This window comes from Solea solea, chromosome 3 (assembly GCF_958295425.1).
Source record: "Solea solea chromosome 3, fSolSol10.1, whole genome shotgun sequence".
Classification (NCBI taxonomy): domain Eukaryota; kingdom Metazoa; phylum Chordata; class Actinopteri; order Pleuronectiformes; family Soleidae; genus Solea; species Solea solea.
Window position 1 is genome coordinate 8,745,968 of NC_081136.1, and position 15,583 is coordinate 8,761,550.

The following is a 15,583-nucleotide window of genomic DNA, read 5'->3' on the forward strand; positions in this document are numbered from 1 at the left end:
TTTCTTGGTCATTTATCAACATTGTTCTGCCCAGAACATAAAGTAACCATTAGTGTTTAAATAAATGATAGTCAAAATGAAGTCAAATGTAATAGTGGAAAGAAAAAAAAGGACTGTGTTAATCATAAATAGAGTGATGCCTTTGGTTTGAATAACAACATAACCCGTGACATCTAGGTGCTCCATCCAGGCCAAAGGTGCAATCACACACCCACACCTGCACATCATATGACTGTGATGTCATCCCCTGATCGACATCCTCTTTTTAACACAAAAAACGGAACACAGTCCAGTTCGGGATTTGTCGCCTACTCAGCATGTTGAGCATAAACAAATTCCTCACCCCTGTCCCACTGAGCTCTCTCCCTCTCCTCATAAACACTATGTGACATGAGCTTTTTCACAGAAATGCATCTGAGAAACTGTATGTTTTTGCATTGTGTGCTCAGTGAAATGTCATGTACTGTGCATTTCAAGTCAATATGTTCAAGGTTTGGTCATTAAACCCGAGTATATATAATATTTTCTAAAAATTGTACCGAAAGTTTTCTGCATAGATGTATTTTATGTGTATTGTGCAATGCAAATTATTTACTTTTGTGGCCATGATGTGAGCCTGATAAGATGCAGTGTTTCACACAGATGAGGCTCATGGGGAAAACCCGGAGTCTGGACTTTGTCCTGGAGCCTCTGTGTCAGTGAGTATAAGGAAGTGGCTGTGCTCACACAAGCGCCACACTGTTTGTTTGTTGCTGCGATTGAACAGGAGCTTGGAAAAACAGGTCGAAACATGAAACTTTTAGCAGTGTTCTCGTGTTTGCTGGCAGGCTGCCTGGCCGAGAGGCCTCATCCATGCTGTAAGTAAATGACCACATGGACACTGTTTTCATTTGTTCATTTCTCTCTGTGTTTCTGTGTGTGAAAATGTCAAATAATGTCAAAAATGTCAAATAATGCATGTGTACATCTTTACACAGCAAGTCCTCCTCTTATGACTGGAGCCCTCACTGTGGTGAGTGTTTGGTTTTTTTGGGGTTTTATAACCTGGATACACACATACTGCATAAACTCACGTATATAATGTGTCTCCAGTCCACACAGAATGAAAAGTTTTGGACCTATGCGAGATACTTTTATGATGCAATGGGCGAGCGGATCCGGGTGAAGGAGATGGGCACTTATGAGAATAAGACCTTCACCTATGATGCTCTCCTGCTGTTCAGAGAGGTGAGGATATAGTCGGGAGCAGTCTCACCTGCTCAGATGTGTACAGACCAAGAGAACGTAGCATCTTTACTGGAGCAAAAGCAAAGATGTCTGCACCAGAGAAGAAATTAAAACTTAATTTGACTTATTTTAAAACTAATAAAAGCAAATTCTGATTCAGATAACTTCTACATCTTAATTATAGCTTCCAGTTCAACGGTGACTCATGTCATTTGCGCCGCGTAGCTGTAGTACATGTCTCACAGAAACTTTATCTGAATAAATATACTGTATATGGAAGGTGTAAATGTTATATATATATATATTATTGTTGTTTTTTTTACTTTGAGTTGCAATGACGTGACTGAAAAGTTGCTCTTAAATATCAGCAAATGAGGTTAACTCATACAAAATGTGTGTGTATTATGCTGAAGCTTATCGGGAATCAATCAACAGTGGAAGGACAAAAACTGGTTTTACCAAAAACATTCATTGGGACACACTGACTACTACTTGACACTTAAAGCTGTAGAAGCTGTTTTTTACTTTGTTTTGTCTGCATACAACACACAGTTTCCCGTTTTTGCTGGATGTGTTCCAATAAAGTGATTGAGAAATACTGCTTTTGCATAATACTGTACATTCTCAGATTCACATCACATGACATGGCTAATATCTGTACAACAACTCTCTGAAACTTGAAAGCTAATTCATTCTTAATTCTTGGGTTGCAAAAGGGGTATAAACACTGATCCTCACTCCACAACTTTCACCCCTCAGGGTACCATGTATGAGATTAACAATTCAGACCGTACATGCAAGAAGAGGCCTCTGAAGGCAGAATTCCAGCCTCTGGCGGTTCCAAAAAATGCGACTCTGCTGGCTCAGGCTGTGTTGGGCAGCTCGTCTGCACCTGGTCAGGGACTCCTGGTCAACACCTGGATGGGACACATGTCCAACAAACAAGGTGAAAGATGGTCACGGCTGTGTTACCTGCCTCTTCATACAAGCCACTTTATTTACACAGTCCTTTTTCGGTCTTATATCTCTCTGTCCCTTGTAGGAATTTACATGATGACAGTCACTGAGTTTGGATGCATTCCTGTGGCCACGACATTTCAGACTGAAAAGTTTGGATGGATGGTGACAAGGTATTGTGAGATGAAATGAACAGCGTAAAACATAAGGCAGGAAGTGGGAAGTGGGCTAAAAATGTCATGTGATGATTCTTTTTTTTTGCGTTCTCCAGCTACTTCAACAACGTCGTTGGGATTTCTGACCCGGGTCAACTCAACCCTCCAGGCTTCTGTCCAGATGAAGAGACGGACGATGGCCCAGGGGAGATAGCCAACTTCCTCAGTGTGTTCATGAAAAAGGAATAAGCGAACATGATTCAAATAATTGAGTGAACAAGAGTCATTTTCTATGTTTTTTTTTAAATACAAAGGCACTTAAAAACTGTTTCTATTTGTCATTCTCCTCTCACATATACACTTTGTTTATCTTCATGTATTACCTTTTTCAGATTACTGTCATCTAAAGTAATGTTTTTGCTAACGTGTGTTTCACCGCCCTCTACTGGTCAAGAAATAATGAAGCTTTCGAGCTGAAGGTCCAGTGAGTGACACACATCAATCTGCAGAATATACTTTGACAACATGACCTAAATGTATCGTTTACTGCATCGAAAACACGACTAAATAAACAGGATATTTTGTCAAAATTGTCTTTGTGGGAATTAAAGTCAAACTGTTCAGAATCGACGAAGTGAAATGAAACAACATGTTTGTTTTATTCCAAAACAATCACACAAGCTTTGAGCAGAAAGACTAAAAGAAACGAAGATCAACAATGAATATCTTTTTTTTTTTTATCAATTCCTCCTAAGATTTTTACTTTTAAATGTACTGTGAAATTTTACTTTCGAAATCATAGATTCTAAAGTAATCTGAGAATCTATACTAGATACAACATCTCGTATAGTCACAGATGTTGTATAGTCAACATCTGTGACTATACAATACAGAAAAAAATTGAATATTGAAATATTATAAAATAGAATAGTGTATACATAGTGACTAACCAGATCCACATACTACAGCATGAGCTTAATAGTTACAGTATAAACACTGTAGAGGATGACACGTGCCAGATGTTTAGACATTATCTAAAGTCACTGAAGGTTTGGCTTTCACTTTGTTTGTCAAGGAAGAAACTATGACATGGAACGTTGAAAGTTTTGGCGAGGACAGGAAGAGACGGAGAATGACATGACAATTTCAGGCAAAATTCAGTGGTGTCACTGAAAGGAAATAAAAAAAACTGGATGAGGCAATGGATGCAACCTCATCAGCTCCTATATAAAAGGAAATGGGAGCTATGAAGCAGCAGCATTGTCGCCTCCCTGTGCTGAACTTACACTGTAAACTGTCATCAGCCAGCATGAGAGTCCTAGTCCTGGTCCTGTGTGTGTTCCTGTCACTGGGCTGCCTCGCGCAGAGACCACAACCGTGCAGTGAGTACATCACGCTCAATTACTCACGTAGATGATGTTGAATTTAGTTCTGATTGATGTTGTGGTTTCTGATTGTATCAAGAATATAATGTTATGATGATGAAAATGACGAGAGTTTAGCACAAATGCAAATGTTCTATATTTTGTCAGCGTCCCCATCACTGCTGACTGGAAACCTCGCTGTGGTGAGTCTTTCACTGCAACACCTAGTGCAGTAACAACATGGCAGTAGTGTGACAATATGTATAATAATATAATATTTCCATAATAATATCCAGGGAATAACTTGTGTTATTAGTGTAATGCCTTCATATGAAGATGTTTGTGAAACAAAATTTGTGTCGGCTGTACGATAAAGTTGACATTTTTCATTGTTTTTACATGGTGAACCATATTACTACAAAAAATATTACCGTTAGTGCTACACTATGTATATTACATTACTATTATATCTATATATCTAAAGTTTTGTGATGCTGGGACACCAACCCACATGAATAACTTGATGGATAACGTTTGATTTGTGAGATGTAGTTTTCTAAATCTTCATCAACATATATATATATATATATATATATACAGTATATATATATATATATATATTTTTTTTTAATACTATTTAATTTATTTAATGTTTCTTTTCATTGAGCTTGAATTTATAATACAGTACATATACACTAGTTTGAAAAATGCTCTTATTTCAAAGTCCACCACAGACGAGAAGGTGCTGGTCTCCGCCAAGTTCACCTATGATGCAGTGAGAGAACATATCCGCCTCACTGAGTTTGGGTACCACGATAATAAGACCTTCCATCTTGACCTACTCTTTCTCTTCAAACAGGTAACTAAAACACAGTGGTTCTGTTAGGAAGATGTCAAATTTATAGGACAGTTTATCGTTTAATGCACTCCTATCCTGCAGGCTGTTGTGTATCAAATTGACGTCAAGACCCGCTCATGCGCCAAGTTTCACCTGGACCCAGAATTCCACCCTCTGGCCATCCCACAGAACGCTTCCCTGCTGGCACAGGTTGTGTTGGGCAGCTCCTCTGGCCCTGGACAGGGGGTCCTGGTCAACAGCTGGGTGGGAGGGCTCATGATTCTTGGGGAGCAAGGTAAAGTGAAATGAAACTACAGATTTAAGGAAGTCAGACAAGGAAATTTTACAAAGTCATGTGGTGTAATGTAACACATGACTATCTGTGATTGTTCCTTTTGTTTTGTTTCTTTACGAACCCGATCATCTGGTTGCGCCGCCTTTGACTTCCTCGTGATTCATTACACTTTCTGCAGCCAAGTACCTGAGCACATTCACCGAGTTCGGATGCATCCCTGTCAGCAATATGTTGCACACCAACACAAGTGGATGGCAGGTGACCAGGTCAGTGCGTCACATGAATACTTTCCCACCAGAATCAGCAGCTTCTGCCCTCAAACCTCTAAACTGCTTAAACCTCTTGTCTTCAGCTTTTTCAACATTGTCATTGGACTCGCGGACCCACAGCGCCTCATCCCTCCACGTTTCTGCGAGGACGCACGACTGGAGGACAAGGATCCTGTTTCTTTCTTCAGTTTCTTTTAAAACGCAGGGCTGAAACGTACAGCACACTGTGATTGTGACGACTGTACACAACTCTCTTTCCACTGAATTATCACTGAATTTGGGTGTGGTAGCACAGGGGGAGGGTTACGGTGTTATTTTCAAACTACTTTGATATTTTGTGGGTTTAATATGTTGATTTGGTTATGTATTCAGTGTACAGTGCACCGTATACTGTATATATATATATATATATAATATAAACAATAAGCAATATCACTTTCTTTTGCCAGCTTTCAATTTAAGGCAAGAATATTAGATAACTGATTGAATGTACTGATTAGTTCATAAAAATGCTGTAATGAACTGTATGTATGGCTAATACGACACAAAGTGCAGCAAAGGCTGATGGGAAACTATCTACAAATGTTCTGTATGCACCTCATTTACTGATTATCAGCACTTTCATTGTTTGTGTTCAAAGGAAGCAACACATTAACCATGTGAAGAAAGAATCAAGTACAATGAATGATTTCACCAACTTGAAATGTGTTATTAATAAAACTGATTTCTCCACTACTAAGAGATTTTAATTTAAATGTGACTTCCTGGTGAATGAAAGCTCAAATCAACGTCTGGGATTTGAAGAATACAAATGAAAAGCATGTCATCTCATGACCCATAAAGGCAGCACATCAGAAAGGGAGTGGTGAATTTCAACAGAAAAAGTAATTACTCAAGTTAAAAGGCCAGCAATACAGAAGGAAAACCAAATCCAGGATCTGCATCATCTTCCTCTGCGCTAATGCAATGAAGTCTGTCTGAAAGATGAGACCTGATGATGCAGGAGACCACACCGCTATACAACAAAATCACTCTGACAACTGTCACCCAGGGAAAAGGGAATGTGTCACCGAAATGTTAGCATCCTGGCAAAATATCTGTCCTGTTCTGCACATTGAAAACCAGCAGACACATAAACAAGTGCACTCATAGCTTATTATCAGTCATAAGGACTCATCCTCTGTGCCAAATATTGTTTTCGTGTTTGCAGGGTGTTCCCATTTGCTGCAGGTCATGAATATTGTTCATCTTTTTTTAATGTAACATACTGAGAGATGTTTTTTATCTTGATCAATATTCTTTCAGCCTGTTTATTTGTGTTTTGTTCACAACCTGCAAGTCCACTGAGCTTTTCTTCACTGCAACCTTCTGGATGACAGTCTGCAAGACAGACCACCAGGTGGCAGCAGATACAAAGCATGAGAGGGACTGTGACACACTACTCCCAATGGTTTTGAAGGTCATACACTTAAATCTAAGCAATAATAAATGAGGGACAAGGAGAATTTCTATGTAGGGCAATGTGGGACGTCCGTTACCAGTAATAGGAAATAAGCTATGGCTGCAGCTTTTATTTTTTTTTTGCAATTTCTTCCAGTATGCTGATCTGTATGACTCCTCCAACTGCATTTGAAAAAAGGTCTGTCAGAAAAGGCCAACAACTCCACTACTTCACCCAGTTGTGAGTAGTTTCCCTGTCCTTTGTTGTAGCTCCATCATCTTTTCTTTGCTGTATTATCCATATTGTTTTCCTCCAGATCTTTGGAAAAATCGCTATAATTTGTGACTGACTAACTTTTCCCACAAGAGGGAGACATCGCCCTGCATTTACTTTCAGACAACCATCATTCGAGAGCCAATTGAAATGCAGGGCATCGTCTAAACGTGTGGGATGCCGTAAAAACGGAAGCAAATGCTGTGCGACACTTGGTCACCCTACTCACACACACTTCACCGTCAGATTACAAGATAATCATACTTTCAATGGCTGAACCTTTAATTTATAATGTATTACACTATAGATGCACATCATTTCTAATACTTGGACATTATCCACAAGTTGACACTTATTGCTATATAACACAGCGAGGAGTCACTTGATAGCAGAAGTAATTAACCCCTCGTAACTCCCCAACCTCCTGCACACCAACATCTGCTGCCATCAACCCTGCCTCCCGAGCCTCGGTCTCCAGCCACAGTAGCCTGGCATCAGGGTCTTCATCAGAGAACTGGAGCAGAGATCCCGAGCTCCGCAACACCTTCAGACACTGCTTCAGCATCAGGTTGGCCTTCCCTTTACCTTCCTTTGACCTCAGCAAGGCATCTATGGTTCCTTTGTCAATAATCAGGTCCACGGTGCTCAAAGCATAGTGTTTGAGAAGATGTGTGCAGTCCAGCTCAAGAAACTCCAGCTGAGAGGAAGTGTTGTGCGGTTGAACGGCTTGAGCTTGAACGTGCTCCTGCATGAGTCGCACAGCTACAGGGGAAATGTCAACACAAGAGACGAGGACTGGTAGAGGAGAGTGTCGGTAGACACAAGGCCCCATAGCTGAAGTGCCACAGCCCACGTCCAGAACCTGGAGCAGAGCATCTGGATGAGACCGTGTCTGCAACAGGGGCATAATGAAGTCCCTCACAGACTCAAAACCAAAGAACCACTCAAAGTTTTTGAAGGTGTGCGTGCAGCTGCTGTTCTCGGTGTAGAAACGGTCCCAGGTGGCTTTTTTATCCATGTTCTCCATCAGCTCAGCTAAACACAAACACACACTGTGTTAAACACTGTAATACAACAAATCATGTTATCCGTTGATCATCACGTTAGCCTTTGTTTGAATCCAAAAAGCTCAGCAAAACTCCTATGAAAACACTTTCCTATTTTTCATTTTAACAAAACACAACTTCAACATTAAGTAAGCAAACCAGCATTTTCAGCATCTTCATCTTAAGAACCACAGACCACAGCAATGTTTTTCTTTGTAACTGAACCAGAATTAAAACAGAATCACTAAATCACAAAGTCATATGTCCAAAAATCACATCCACAACTCCAGTTTCGGTCTAATATTTCTGTTTCAAAATAAAGGAGGCCAAGAACCCTCATTATCCTCAACTTTCTCATATTCATTTGTACCTTTTGAAGATAACATGGTTCTGTCATACTGAGGTACCTTTTGTTTGCAAAAGAGTCTTTTACATATATAGCACTTTTTAAAACTGAGTTACAGTGTAAGGAGCTTTACAACAAGCCATACAATGGAGGTGATAAACTAACTCAAGCAGTAAAAAGCAAAACGTGGACATGTGAAATGTAAAAACGTATTAGTATGTTAGAATCTTTACAGTGACTGTGCTGTTCTTTTAAGATACACGTTGCTCGTGGAATAAATAAACGTGACTTAAATTAAACTTTCACATAACCGTAGTAAACATTAAAACAAATAAGGTACATTTTATTTTAAAACTACGGAAGCTGCATCATAGTACAAACAGTTGTAGCTAGCTGCTAGCTAGCTTGGTTAGCCATATGACACCTGCAGTTACAGCGACTTCGGTTCAAGTCTAAGCTCAAATTAGACAAAAACGTACACGTAAGAGAAGAGTGACGCTGTACACAAGCTTTGACAACATCTACTCCTCTGCTCAACGTTGTCAAAGACTTGCAGAAAAGAGACATTGTTCCTCAAGGACTTTGCAGCGCTGTGTTTGATTTTGTCCGGCAGTAGAGTTCTCACTCTGTCTGTGTTTCCTGGTACCACACGTGGCGACTACAATCGGCGTCAGCATCTGCTGTTGTAGGCAAAGACGATCTTTGATTACAAGGCGATGACGCGACGGTGCAGATGTAAACAAACAGAAGTCATGTGGCAACAGACTTTAGTCTGGCACATTTTGCTCATCGATAACAAGTATTTATTGCTTATTTTCAGTGTTTTAAATGACAGGTTTTAACGTTAAGCCTTCTAGGTTTTTAGGCGTTTTAAAGCAGGTACAATATTTACCTTTATGCTGTGTTTTGTGTGTAATTGTGTCCTTTGTGGTGCCATTTGTTGCGATTTGTTCTGCAGCTGTTGTAGAATTTTAGCCTAGTTAAAACCCACTTATGTATATCTAATATTTACTCATCCTAGTTAGAAAAAATAAATCACAGATCTCTATAAACTATCCTGTTATTCCAATATATCATTTCCTCAAAATTCATATCTACAGTTCATGACCTATACGTTTAGTTACTGAAATATTTGAAGATGTCAGTAATGAAATAAACAATCATTTGCCGCAGCCTTGAACTCAACATGACACGAAAGATATAAGATGTAAATCCCTTTAATAAAACTCAATGAAACGCAGTGTAACAAAGGAAAAGAATCCAACATAAAGCAAGTAGATAACATTTACAACCACAAAAAAACCTGTACAACTCTAAATGCCTGGAGTAACTTCTATTTTTCAAAGGATTCTTTTTCATTAACCATTTGGTGATGACTGAGGGGAAACTCGGGGGCTTGGGTCGAACAGGGTAAGAGAGGCATGTAATGTAATTAATTTTTTTTTTTTTGAAATACATGAGTGTAATCTCATACACAGATGTACGCTTCCTCAGCATGGCTGTTGAAGTTTATTTTTAACACTGCTCTCGCGTTCAGCAGGAGGAGGATGACTGTGGGGCTGTGGCCAGGAGTGTTATTTGTACAAGATGTCATAATGGCCAGGTCTGTAGAGGAGGAAAATTCGAGGGTCGCCGCCTTCAGGGAAGACGTGGTGATTGACTGTTCCACCCTCCCCTCTGTCCATGTACTCCACCAGGATCGATATGTCCAGGGCCTGGGCTAAGGCGATGATGTGAATGTGGTCACTTTCTTTAGACATTGGCTCTACCTCCTAGGTAAAGACAAAAACAAGCATATGGTTTTAACTGGAAATGTAATCGTTAATACAATACATTGAATTCCAAAGAATACGTGACATACATTCTTTGATATTTATAGCTGAGTCTTGTGATAAAAAGTGAAGAAAAAGCCCCACCTGCTGACAGAACTCCTTCACAGAGCGTCCTCCCTCTATGAAATGCTGGAAGAAGCCGTGCTCTCGCTGCAGGTAGCCTGAGGTGATCAGCCGTAAGTAAACGACCACGTAGTCTGACACATTCTGGTCATTGAAGGAGTTCAGCAGCTCCTGCAGACTTGGCTGCTTCTCACACAGTTCGATCAAGTCCATGAACTTGGAGGAGAGACATTATGTGTGTCATCAGAATGGCAACAAATTAACAGTGGTGGTTTTTTTTTTTTTTTTTTTAAAGATCCAAAACTTTATCCAAAAGAAGTATTTCACCAGAATAAACATGAATGGAAATTGGTTTAAATCCTCAACACTTAAATTCACAATAACATAATACTTAATATCAGGCATTTAGGGGTATCAGTTAGCAAAAATAAATAATTTTAAAAACTTACAGTGTTGTGAAAGTCTTCAATGGTAAACTCAGTGAAGCCTTCATTAACCAGGTCCAGTTTACTTTTTGATGCAACTGCTTTGAACCTCAAGAGACAACCAAAACATTTGAACATTAAAGCATCTGTGGTGCTTTTTAAACCCTTTTTTCCATTAAAGACGCACGGCACACATTTTACTTTTTCATCCATAACGTCAGAGAAAGCTGGACGGCATAAATACAGTACTGTATTTGAGATTTGAAAGTCACTCCTGAAAGGATTTTATGCTACCATGCAACGTCAGTGAAAGTGGCATGTTGTTTCCTGTTTCCAATAAAATGTTTAAACATGTGCAAGCTTTGTACAAAAAAATACAAATACCCTTTCTACAAAATCAAATAATTTTGGAAATTTGAATTTTATCTAACACTTTCATTGCAAAAAAGAATTATCATAAGACATACCCCCAGTGAACTCAAGCTATGAAGCCACTGTTTCAAAACACAACTCTAAGGTTTCAACTACTTGTCATGATTTGGCTGGGTCAGACTTGTTGCAAAAAAAAAAAACATATAACAGCACCATAAACCCAACCTATCAAAAGGCACCATTGTAAATCCCGATTAACAGAACTACGAGCTGTAATTCTGCTCTGGGAAAGACTGCGACATTGACAGACAGACGTACTGATCACTATATCCCCTCTGTTCCTGCTAAAACCCTGGGGGGACTGATATCCACTCAGGACCCAGAAGACAAAACTGTGCCATAAAAGATTTAATAGTTCAGGACGACAGTGGTGTGGATTTCAGCCTAGAGGCCACACGTTTCTGCAGTCCAAACATTAACCACTCTGACACTCACTTCTGTAGTTCTTTGCTGTCATCTAGCAGGGACTCGAGATGTGCGAAACCGAAGGCTCTGTAGAAACAGTTCCCATCCGGTCGCGTCTTACGAATGTACGAGTAATTTTTGTATAGGTCCTGCATCAAAACACAAAGACTTCCATACTGTAAAAAAATGAAGTGCACGCAGAATTATTTGTGTCTTTGGAGAAAAGGAAGCCCTGGACTGTGTGGGAAATGATGCGGGTGCAGTAACCTGATAGCGGGTGGTTTGATTTGACTGACCTTTATCTTGAGCTGATAAACTATGTCCTCCTCGGCATACTCCTTCTGCAGCACTGACAAATTCTGTCTGTCAGATACTAAAGGGTTACTGTGGGCTATCTAGACACACACAAAGAAAATTTGAATTAATACACACGTTTTGTACACAAAATGCTTACAATGTTGTCCTTATCAGCCGTGCTTATTATCTACAGGGGAGCTGATCATGACCTAGTTACACAAGTTTTATATCCAGGTAGTATCCAGTTATGATTCGAACCTGATAACTGGTATTGTATGCTTTTAACAGTGATCTAATCCCCTCTGTGTAGGTCCATGAAAATAAAAAAAACAGATAAAAATGATAGACAAATAGAGGAGATTGGCAGACATTTATATAGTAAATGTTTTGTTGTTTGTTTTGTGTCAGTAATGTTCTGAGAAGAACAATATTGTATATCGACTGCAAGCTGCACATTTCACTTAACAGTCACAAGTAATTTTTATTTCTGACCGACAGAGGTCACAGCTCTGGGTTAAAAACTGTTCCTCATTCTGTTGGTGTTGGATTTTAGTGCCCTGAACCGTTTACCGGATGGTAGTGGCTCAATGTTGTGTGTTGCTGGATTTCTTCCTCAGGCTGGTATAAATGGTGTGATTCACAGGGTCCCAATTTGATATCAATATTTCATTTTGTTATACCAAATTAAGCATGGTTATGAAATAGATTTTTATTATATAAAAATATTAATGATTTCATTTTTAATTTGACCACACAACAATTAACAACAAGTTGAGCAACTCTACAGTGCAGTCATAGGTTATAATTCAGACATGAACCCCAAAACCCTGTTTAAGTTTAAAATATCATGCCTGGAAGTGCACTGATAATTTGATTAAGTAACACGTGGTCCAGCAGGTGCAGTGAGCAAAAGCTTTGACTGCATCCATGACCTATTTGCTCAATGGAAGATGACAAAACTGATGTCATGTTGTTATGTAGTGAAAATTGAACCAAATTCTGATGTTATTTCTTACCTCTTGCTGAATTCTGTCCTGTTGAGCAATTATGGCCTCATCATACGCAAGGCAGTTCACTCCTGTAAGAACAAAGGGTCAAATTAGGCGAAAGAATTAAATGCTCACAAAGCAGACTGAAGGGCCAATATGGCAGAGCTCGTACGAAGCCAGTGTTTATGAAAGCATACAACACAGTGTTGCAAAATAACAAGGAAAAGTATAGTTGCAACACTTTATCAATAATTAATTGCCGACTAAATTAATTCCAAAACTCTGTTGTTAATTAATCTGAGTTCTGTGATTTCAGTTCTCACCAATTTCCTCACACTTCATGTATCAAACAAGTAATCAATTCATCAATAAGTAATCAATCATTAATTGCTTAATAAATTAATCATGTATTAACTATTCCTTACTATCAATTAACAGGTATTAGATGTTTTTTTTAAATTAAAACAAGCTTTCTGATTTTACAGCTTCTTAAATGTGAAATATTTGACCCAAAAAAAAATCATAAAAACTGAATGATTTTCGCTAGTGGATAAAACAAGACATCCGAGAACATCATCATTTCCAGGTTTTGGAAACACAAATCAACACTTTTCAACATTTTCTGACATATTATGGACCAAATACTCAAGAAAAAAATCCATAGATTTATTATAATAATAATAATTCTTAGTTGCAGCCCAAGTGTAAAGCATTGTTGCATACCCTGTGCCAACACTGTAAATACCCCAATGAGATAATACTGATCATAATTTACACCATGTGATAATGAATGATTAGTTACCCCTGAATAAGTTGTATATCATGTATGCATGTATGATTATACTATATATTATATAATTTTCTGAACTGAACGTTCCCATCTTTATAAGCTTTAGGTGAAGAGGTGCAACTAACAATTATTTCCATAATGCATTTACCTGTTGATTATTTTCTCTATTTCTTTTTTATACGGAGCAAAGAACCCAGAGAACATTCACATTTAACGTGCTGAAAAATTAGATGGCTTATTTTAACCATTAAAAAAACACTTAACATGACGAATCAATTACCAAAAACAGTTGATTTATTTAGCTACAGTGGCTATAGTCAGTTGGGACAGAGATAAATAAAAAAAAATAGTTTGAATTTATATGCAATATAATGTTCTGATTTATATGCACACATACAGACACAGCTTCCACTTATACAATCCCACAGGTTGATAAGGGCTTTGAGGTGAATGAAATTATGTGTACATAAAATCAACCCTGTTTTTCCTACAAGCCAGGAAAGAAGTACCTACAACCTAACGAAAACAGCTGGAATATCTTGACCTCAAATACAGACACTAAAATGCACACTGGAAATGAATCTGTTTCTCTATAATACAGACAGATTATACTGGGTTACTCGTTTGTACACACGTCCATGTCCCTGCGTTGCCGGAGTTATACAAACGAGGTGCAGGAACATCTTGTACAGAAAGGTCGCACCTCCCACTACACTTAAACAACTGTTATTACTAGTTTTCTACGTAAATAATTGTACCAAAATTTTGTTTATCAGCCTGTTCTTGTGTATAGTATTCGTGTCATTTTTCATTTCTTGTTCGTGGTTGCTGAATCCACTCCACTCAGACACATTAATACTATCTAAAAGAATAAGTTCTAGCTTAAAATCCATCAAATAAAGACAATAAAGCATCAACGAGGGTAAACATACGTTGCCTTTAAGACACAAAAACCAGACGCATTTTATGGTTAACGTGAAGAAGTTACCAGCTACCGTTGCTCAACTGAACGTGGCTAGCTCGACCTATGCGAGAAAAAAAAACAATTTGTTGACACGGTGAATAACGTTGTTTTAACGACCAAAATGCGGTGTCCCGTCTTCTACATTATTGTCACAGTTCCAACATGCCCTTATGTTAAATTCTCGGGGACTGTCACTATTAGTTGCTGTGTCAGGAACTTAACAAGCGCTTTTTTTCTTTGTGTAGCAACGGCAGCTAGCTAATGCTAGCCAACAAGCCCTGGCCTCAATCTCCCCATCCTCGCTGCATATGTGTCACTCTTAAACCAGGACGGAACAGCGGCTCCGACACCCGACAAACACTTGTGTGGACACGGTCAGCAATATCACGGGAAATGACCGCGCTCGTTGTTGGACAATATCTATTGTAACGGTTTCCCTCACCCTCCATCTCTCCCTGTGAAGTTTCCTGCTGCTCCTCCGCCATCTTAGCTGTCGAGGTCTGTTTCCTCCTACTGCGTGACTTCATCGTTACACACTTCCGGTTGGTTTTATTTTGTTGTTTTATTTTTATTTTATGTCTCTCTTAATTTACTGCGGAGCCGCACAATTGTTCGCTTGATAGGCTTTAATCTTTGCAGATGATTTACTAACGGCAAGTATAGTTTGGAAATTATTTTGTACTTCAGAGGAATTTAAAAATATACTCTGTGCTATGGATGTACCAACTTTTTTTATACATCAAAGGAATTAAACTACACTTTGGTGCCCCGAGTGTAATACAGAAATATAAATCTCACCTCATTATTACACATAATGTCACAATGGATAGTTTAGCTTCAAAATCTATCTTTGATTTCTCATTTTCTAATCAATGTGTACACAGTAGGAAAATCTAAAATGAATACGTTTAATAAAACATATTGGTTACCACAGTCTACCTACAAGTAAGTTATGCACCTAATAACAAGGGGTCAAAGGGGGTCATCCCTTGCATTTTTGACTGGCAGTTGAGAAAATTATACTGAATCCTTTCTTTAAACCAAACCAAAAACTAGGGCTGCAAGCAGCACTGACCGGGCCCTCGCTCCCCTCCACAATTTTTCCTTTTCCTTTCAGAGTTCCTGCAAACAAAAACGTGAAAATGTGCTTTTACAAAATCCTAGCAGGTCCTGGT

The 15,583-nt window shown here is 38.8% G+C and overlaps 2 protein-coding genes and 1 pseudogene across 2 annotated transcripts; 1 reads left to right on the forward strand and 2 right to left on the reverse strand.

Annotated features, from left to right (window-relative positions):
• The first annotated feature begins 705 nt into the window (after window positions 1–705).
• Window positions 706–5,840, forward strand: LOC131455929 (uncharacterized; annotated as a pseudogene).
• A 1,243-nt stretch (window positions 5,841–7,083) lies between these two features.
• Window positions 7,084–9,276, reverse strand: cskmt (citrate synthase lysine methyltransferase). Its single transcript, XM_058624075.1, has 2 exons — window positions 8,691–9,276; window positions 7,084–7,854 (listed from the first exon to the last, which is right to left on the reverse strand). Exons 1-2 carry the CDS (start codon window positions 8,776–8,778, stop codon window positions 7,178–7,180), a joined length of 765 nt encoding a protein of 254 aa, XP_058480058.1. The 5' UTR covers window positions 8,779–9,276; the 3' UTR covers window positions 7,084–7,177.
• Window positions 9,277–9,412: 136 nt separating this feature from the next.
• Window positions 9,413–15,002, reverse strand: otub1b (OTU deubiquitinase, ubiquitin aldehyde binding 1b). Its single transcript, XM_058624074.1, has 7 exons — window positions 14,851–15,002; window positions 12,682–12,743; window positions 11,665–11,763; window positions 11,399–11,517; window positions 10,556–10,640; window positions 10,128–10,322; window positions 9,413–9,983 (listed from the first exon to the last, which is right to left on the reverse strand). The coding sequence occupies exons 1-7, from the start codon at window positions 14,933–14,935 to the stop codon at window positions 9,786–9,788; spliced, it is 843 nt and encodes a 280-aa protein (XP_058480057.1). The 5' UTR covers window positions 14,936–15,002; the 3' UTR covers window positions 9,413–9,785.
• Between the last annotated feature and the right edge of the window lie 581 nt (window positions 15,003–15,583).

Coding starts and splice junctions, on each gene's coding strand:
- cskmt (XM_058624075.1), bottom strand. CDS start 8,778: ATGTCTCTTTTCTGCAAGTCTTTGACAACGTTGAGCAGAGGAGTAGAT. Junction 7,855..8,690: donor GCGTCACTCTTCTCTTACGT/GTACGTTTTTGT, acceptor GTTTGTGTTTAG/CTGAGCTGATGGAGAACATG.
- otub1b (XM_058624074.1), bottom strand. CDS start 14,935: ATGAAGTCACGCAGTAGGAGGAAACAGACCTCGACAGCTAAGATGGCG. Junction 10,323..10,555: donor TTGAAGACTTTCACAACACT/GTAAGTTTTTAA, acceptor CTCTCCTCCAAG/TTCATGGACTTGATCGAACT. Junction 9,984..10,127: donor TGAAGGAGTTCTGTCAGCAG/GTGGGGCTTTTT, acceptor GTCTTTACCTAG/GAGGTAGAGCCAATGTCTAA.